The 7,073-nt window shown below is 53.4% G+C and overlaps 1 protein-coding gene across 1 annotated transcript; it reads left to right on the forward strand.

Annotated features, from left to right (window-relative positions):
* Positions 1–1,682: 1,682 nt before the first annotated feature.
* On the forward strand, positions 1,683–6,812 carry Rho (rhodopsin). The gene is made up of 5 exons (XM_051154598.1): positions 1,683–2,269; positions 3,871–4,039; positions 5,129–5,294; positions 5,407–5,646; positions 6,682–6,812. The coding sequence occupies exons 1-5, from the start codon at positions 1,909–1,911 to the stop codon at positions 6,790–6,792; spliced, it is 1,047 nt and encodes a 348-aa protein (XP_051010555.1). The 5' UTR covers positions 1,683–1,908; the 3' UTR covers positions 6,793–6,812.
* The last annotated feature ends 261 nt before the right edge of the window (positions 6,813–7,073 follow it).

Genomic DNA, 7,073 nt, shown 5'->3' on the forward strand with positions numbered 1-7,073 from the left:
CAGTGACAGCTTTCAACCTGTGATACAGCCTCTGTTACCCAACTTAGAGAAGGGCCATCTTTCCAGAGGTGACCTTGCCCACCTGCCTGTCCTGTAGTCTCACATTAGAGCCTAGGGGATGGGCAAAGCCCCCCAAGAGACCATAACAAAGTTTCTCAGCTGTCCCAAACACAAGCTGGCTGCTGAGGTGGGTGCAGGGCAGGGTAGATTTGGGGGTGACTACCAGTGTCATGTCAGAATCAGAAGCTCCACCTTGACCTCATTAGCGTTGGTCTTAATCACCAAGCCAAGCTCCTTAAACTGCTAGTAGCCCAACTCCCAGCCCCGAGACACATACCAGCCCTGTGTTCCTTTTCTCAAACCACCTGCAGGGAAGGCGGTTGCTTTCCTGAGCAGCCAGATCTAGGGATCCCAAGTGTGAAGAGACTGAGCAAGAAATTCCTTAAGAGCCTGGAGGCTCAGAGACGAACACTTCCCTGGCCAGTTTCTACCCAGGCTCCAGGGCCCTGCCTGGATAGCTATGTGGCAAGTGGCATGGAGTTTTCTCTCATCATCAGCTCTTAGCTCAACCTTACCTTCTTGGAGAGATCTTCCTAGGCTGTACGGCCTAGCTGCACAGTGGGAAGTTTTCTGTGTACTCCCTAGTAACTACTACTCATCTCTCTCATGGGGTGCTGGTTTCTTGCAGCCAGTGCTTTCTTGTCTCCCATGGTTCCCTAGAATCAAATCCCTCGTCTGGGACTCAGTGGCTGCTCCATGCACATGTCATCCTGACAGTGGGCCTAGATCATTCTACAGATGGGGACCCTGGGCATCACCACTATGTGACAGAGATGCTGGCCTTACATCCTCAGACACCAAGCCTATCCCAGGACCAGCCTCTTCCTCATATTGGCATCCCCAGGCCAGGAGCAGCAGCAGCAGCAGCAGCTCCCAGCTTGCACAGGGTTCTGAAGCCTCAGAGCCCAGGTCTCTCTGGTCATCCTCACTGCCCCTGAGATTCACCCAGCTGTATGTCCATTGCCTTCTAGGTAAGGCAGAGCTTCTTAGGCCCTCTCCCACAGCCTCTAGGCCCCACAGGCTGTCCTGAAGAACCTGACATCCTGTTCCCTCATGCAGGGGCCATGTCCTGCCCCATCCCAGTAGGCTGTTCCCATCTCCATAGCCCATGGTCATCCCTCCCTGGACTGGAATGTGTTTCCTCCCCTGGCTGAGTCTTACTTAGGCCAGAAGCACTCCGAGCAGAGCTATGGCCGCCTCTTTTATCTCCCAAGTGGCTGGCTCATAAATGTTTAATGAACAAGTGAGTGAGCAAATTCCAATTGAATGCAACAAATAGTTATTGAGCTGCTGGGCCTGGGGTGGGATGAGACTGGCGGTGATGTACTGAGCTGACTGCACACAAAGCTCAGGCCTGTCCGAATGAGCTAGGGTCAGGGCCAAGGGACTGGATGAGTCAGGCTGTAACCTGGGAAGGGATGGAAAAGTGAGTTTAAGAAGAGGTCGTCAGCTGGAGCAATATGGAGAAATGTACTTAGGGTCCTAAGATTTCAGTCGCAGCCTGTGCCCACTTAGACTGACATAGGTAGAAATTCCTTGGGGAGTCTGGGCCAGACAAAATGAGACACCCTTTCTTTGCCTAAGGGCCTGCACCCGATGTCACCTTGGCCCCTCTGCAAGCCAATTAGGCCCCAGAGGCAGCAGTGGGATTAGTATTCTTAGTATGAGATCTCCCGGATGCTGAATCAGCCCCTGGCTTAGGGAGAGAAGGTCACTTTATAAGGGTCTGGGGGGGGTCAGTGCCTGGAGTCGCCCTGTGGGAGCCATAGGTGGCTGAGCTCGCCAGGCAGCCTCGGTCTCTGTCGACGACGACGAACAGCCTGCGGGGCAGCCTAGAGGGCCGCAGCCATGAACGGCACGGAGGGCCCCAATTTCTATGTGCCCTTCTCCAACGTCACGGGCGTGGTGCGCAGCCCCTTTGAGCACCCACAGTACTACCTGGCTGAACCATGGCAGTTCTCCATGCTGGCAGCTTACATGTTCCTGCTCATCGTACTGGGCTTTCCCATCAACTTCCTCACGCTCTACGTCACGGTGCAGCACAAGAAGCTCCGCACGCCGCTCAATTACATCCTGCTCAACTTGGCCGTGGCGGACCTCTTCATGGTCTTCGGAGGCTTCACCATCACACTGTACACGTCACTGCATGGCTACTTTGTCTTTGGGCCCACAGGCTGCAACCTCGAGGGCTTCTTTGCCACACTGGGCGGTATGAGCGGAGGGACTGGGGTGTGGTGTGGGAGCTGAGGGGGGCATGAAAGGGCCTTGGGAGGGTCTGTAGCTTGGGAGCCAAATGGGTCTCTCTCCACTCCTCTTTAATCGCTATCATCCAAAGGCCTAGCTTATTCGTTGACAAACGCTGTGGTGCTGAGCTAGGCTGTTGCTGAGAGCAGGCATTTGAACGTTCATCTATCTCATTTTGGATAATGCAAGAAACATGGGTTCAGAGAAGTCAAGGGCTCACTGGGGAGTCACAGGAGAGAGACAGAGAGAGAGAGAGAGAGAGAGAGAGAGAGAGAGAGAGAGAGAGAGAGAGAGAGAGAGAGAGAGAGAGAGAGAGAGAGAGAGTATCCTCTGAGGCAGCTGAGCTGGGGTGGACTGCCTGGAGTAAGCTAGAAAAGACACACAGGTCCTGGTCCCTCAGGTCTAGGTGACAATTTGGCTCAGAGCACTGCACATCTATTTTATTGCCTTAACTGTTAGCCTCCGTCAAGAGTGCATGCTCCACACACTGGGAATCGCAAAGGATTTTCTTTTCTTTTCTTTTTCTATCTTGGAGGAGAGATGCAGAGTCTCACACAGGCCAGTTCAGACTGGCCCTAAATTATGTAGCAGAGGGTGCCCTTGAACTCCTGATTCTCTGCCTCAGCTTCTCAAGGGCTGGGATCACAGGTGTGGACCACCATGCCACACCAGGTGTTCCCACACATTTTCTCTCTCTCAACTGGAAAATCACTGAGGCTATTGTAAGGAACAGTCGAGCCTGTTTAGCTAAGGAAACTGAGGCAGGGAGCAGGCAAGTCTCATTTAGAGATATGGGTGGGCTGGAACCAGAGCCATGGTCTCCTGGCTGGGACCCAGAGATGTCTCCAGTGTATGTAGGAAGAAACAGGAAAAGTGGGTGTAGCAAAGCCCAAAGCCAGGATGATCGGTGGGTCTAGCTTACACAAGTCCCAAAGCTGCTGTCTTATGTCCCCCGTGTCCAGGGTGCTGCCTTAGGGGTAGTGTTGAACATCTCTGTTATCTTCTGTAATCATGGCCCCCAGGCTCTGGAAAAAGGCTGGGGTGCCATGCCGGTGTGCTTGTCTCTACGAGGTCAGGCCCAGGTCACACCTGCCATCCGGGAATTCTTGCTGGTAGCGCTCCTGTTATTCAGAACATCCTAGATTAGTTTATAATATGGCCCATCTCCATACTGAGCTTCTGTGGGTGACATGTGGACTGGCGTCTGGACCCTCCCTCTACCCTTTTTCTTTCCCTGCCAAAGCACTAGCCAGGGTGCGGCCCTAAGCCACAGCTCCAGCCATTCTGAGGCAGTATCTCTCATGAACCTAAAGCTCTAAGCAAACAGAAAGGCTCCTGGCTCTTTGGAGTTTCCTTCGCTCATTTCCTCTGCATTGGGTTCTTCATCCCTCCCCCCCCCCCCCCACCGCCTCCTTCTTCCTGGCCAGTCCAAACTCACTGCATCTGTAAGGCCTGGCTCAAGTCCCAGAGCAAAGGCTTCCATGCTAACCTGTCCTCTCTGGGGTGTTTGCTCTCTCTGCTCTGGGGTCAGAGCTGGAGGACTGACAGCTACCAACTGTCTTACAGGTGAAATTGCCCTGTGGTCCCTGGTGGTTCTGGCCATTGAGCGGTACGTAGTGGTCTGCAAGCCCATGAGCAACTTCCGCTTCGGGGAGAACCATGCCATTATGGGTGTGGCCTTCACCTGGGTCATGGCAATGGCCTGCGCTGCTCCCCCTCTTGTCGGCTGGTCCAGGTAATGGCACTGAGTATAGGGGTCTGGCAAGGCTTTTGTGAGGTTCCCATTCAGAACACAGAGCCTTGCAGCTTGGTCCCAGGCATTATGTAACATGGTCTTGTCCCCTAAAACCATCCTGGCAACTTTCCCAGGCTAAGGTCTAAGGCAGGGGAGAAGAGAGGGACAGTTATGGGGCAATGTATCTGATTTCATCTCTGAGCCCCATGGCAAGAGAACCCTTGGATACCCCAACCCTTCACCTTGGCCGAGTCCCTAATCCTCAGCTAAGCCAAGGCCAAACTACAATCCTCTTTGGTTGAGTTCTCCCGGGCATGGACAGCTCTCTCTCTCTCTCTCTGACCTTGGACCTCAGCCCCTGGGGAAGCTGAACCTTCCCAACATGCATGATGACATTGTAGCCCCAGGAATTAGCTCCCATATCATCTCCAAATGAGTGAAGTAAAAGAGCATGGGGACCGTGGTTTGGATACCTGGACAGGTTATTAGGGACCCAGAGCCTCAGAGAATCCCCATTCTCTGCTCATACCTCTCCCCAGTCTCCAGGAGCCCCAAATAGTGGCCCTTGCTGAATCACAGCCCATCACCCTTCACTGGTCTCTTTCCTTACCTTCACCCACCTGGCTTGGCAAGTGTCTACAGACACACTCAGTGGACACTCTGGGGTTTCTGAGTGCAACCCAGTATCACCATCCTCAGACAGCATCACAATCTCCTTGTTTCTAGAAGCTGCACAAGGTCCCGTAGACGGCAGCAGGCCCATCCTTATTGTAGAAAGCATTGTGGTTGCTAGGAGACCCACATCCCCAAACTGTTGCACTCATGGGGAGGGCCTCAGCCCTCCTCCCCAGTACCCTCTGCCTACTCAGCTAAACCACCAAAGGGCAGCAGGCTGGAGGAGGTGAGCTGTGTGGTCGAGTGGCAGGAAGCTTGAGAATTTCCCGAAGGTAGAGATGAGTAAGTGTCACCTGGTGATGGGGCCAGCAGGTAATGACACCATGCTTCTCAAGGGCCACAGGAGCTCCTGCCTCCATGGATCCCACACTTATGTTTCCTGCCGGCCTTACCATCCCTTGCACTGACCCTCAGGTACATCCCCGAGGGCATGCAGTGCTCATGTGGGATTGACTACTACACGCTCAAGCCCGAAGTCAACAATGAATCCTTTGTCGTCTACATGTTTGTGGTCCACTTCACCATCCCCATGGTCATCATCTTCTTCTGCTATGGGCAGCTGGTCTTCACAGTCAAGGAGGTACGAGTGGGGCCTTCTAATGTGTGTCCCCAGCCCCGTGCTGGGTGGTCAGAGTTGGGTGCCAGGGTCTGTATGGACACCACGGGCTGGACACAGATCTGTACCCCTGCAGGCCGCTGCCCAGCAGCAGGAGTCAGCTACCACTCAGAAGGCAGAAAAAGAAGTCACGCGCATGGTCATCCTCATGGTCATCTTCTTCCTGATCTGCTGGGTTCCTTATGCTAGCGTAGCCTTCTACATCTTCACCCACCAAGGCTCCAACTTTGGTCCCATCTTCATGACCTTGCCAGCTTTCTTTGCCAAGAGCTCTTCCATCTACAACCCGGTCATCTACATTTTGATGAACAAGCAGGTGCATGGGATGAGGCAGGGGTTGAGGGAAAGAATGGGAGGCGGAAAGATGGCCAGGGAAGGATGGCCAGGGAAGGATGGCCAGGGAAGGGGCTCCACCAAGACGGCTGGCAGACTATGAGCCCTCAGGTTGGCAACTTCCCGATCTCTTGGTATCCTGGGAGTAAGCCCTCCAGGTGATCTGACATCTGCTCCTGTGAGATTCATCTGCCTGGGCTAAGCAGTGATGTGTGCCCTGCCAAAGCAGGATGTGGTAATACATCTCTACATCCCAGCATCCAGGAGGCCGAAGCAGGCAGATTAGAAGTTCAAAGCTGCCTTTGGCCATACAGTGATTTGGGGGCCAACCTGGGCTACAAGTGAGTCTGTCTCAAAAAGCAACCAGAAAAGCCGGGCGGTGGTGGCGCATACCTTTAATCCCAGCACTTGGGAGGCAGAGGCAGGTGGATCGCTGTGAGTTCGAGGCCAGCCTTGTCTACAAAGTGAATCTAAGACCGCCACGGCTACACAGAGAAACCCTATCTCAGAAAAAAAAAAAAAAAAAAAAGAAGCAACCAAGGCTGGGGATCAAATGGTCTCACTGTAACGCTTGAGAAGTTGCTAAAAATGCTGGTTCTGGAAGGAGAGGGACTAAGCTGCTGTTAAAAGCCAGTTTCTTTGCAGAAAAGTATGTGGTCTCTGGACTTAGACTCTGGGTTCAAGTCCTAACTCTGCCACATTCAGGTTTTGTGACCTTGGCCCAATCAAATATCTCCCTCTCTGGGCTTCGGATTTCCTATTTACAAGAAGGGTCAAATCTCAAACTCTCAAGTTAAATGAGCTCATTCACAGAAGGTCTTACACATCCACAGGACACCATGGAATGTCATATGACAAAAGCTCCTTGTCCTGGGTTCCTGGCATCTCTGGTGGTGGGGCAACATACATTTAGCAAGCTCCTCTAGGGAGCAGACTTGATGGGGAAACATCCTGGGGGTGGGGCTGAGGCTGGGCAGGTGGTGGGACCCCATCCTGACTGGTACTTCTTGCCTTCCAGTTCCGGAACTGCATGCTCACTACGCTGTGCTGTGGCAAGAATCCTCTGGGTGATGACGAGGCCTCTGCCACTGCCTCCAAGACGGAGACCAGCCAGGTGGCTCCAGCCTAAGCCTGGCCAGAGACTGTGGCTGACTACCCCAGCCACAGCCCCCACCAGGAGCAGCACCCATTGGAATGAGGTCATGCAGTCTCCCTCAGTGTTCTTTTCTTTGTTTTTAATGAATTCATGAAAGCAAAATGAAGCTCCCCACTCAACAGAGACAGCCTGAGAAAGGACATCCATCTACCAAGATCCCCGACCTGGAGTCCCCCAATTTCCAGGGGCCAGTGGGATCTGTACCCTCCGCTCAGCTTGTCTCTCAGGAACGTGACAAGTGTCCCAGCTTAGAG

Source organism: Acomys russatus, chromosome 13 (genome assembly GCF_903995435.1).
Source record: "Acomys russatus chromosome 13, mAcoRus1.1, whole genome shotgun sequence".
NCBI lineage: Eukaryota > Metazoa > Chordata > Mammalia > Rodentia > Muridae > Acomys > Acomys russatus.

Coding starts and splice junctions, on each gene's coding strand:
- Rho (XM_051154598.1), top strand. CDS start 1,909: ATGAACGGCACGGAGGGCCCCAATTTCTATGTGCCCTTCTCCAACGTC. Junction 2,270..3,870: donor CTTCTTTGCCACACTGGGCG/GTATGAGCGGAG, acceptor ACTGTCTTACAG/GTGAAATTGCCCTGTGGTCC. Junction 5,647..6,681: donor ACATTTTGATGAACAAGCAG/GTGCATGGGATG, acceptor CTTGCCTTCCAG/TTCCGGAACTGCATGCTCAC.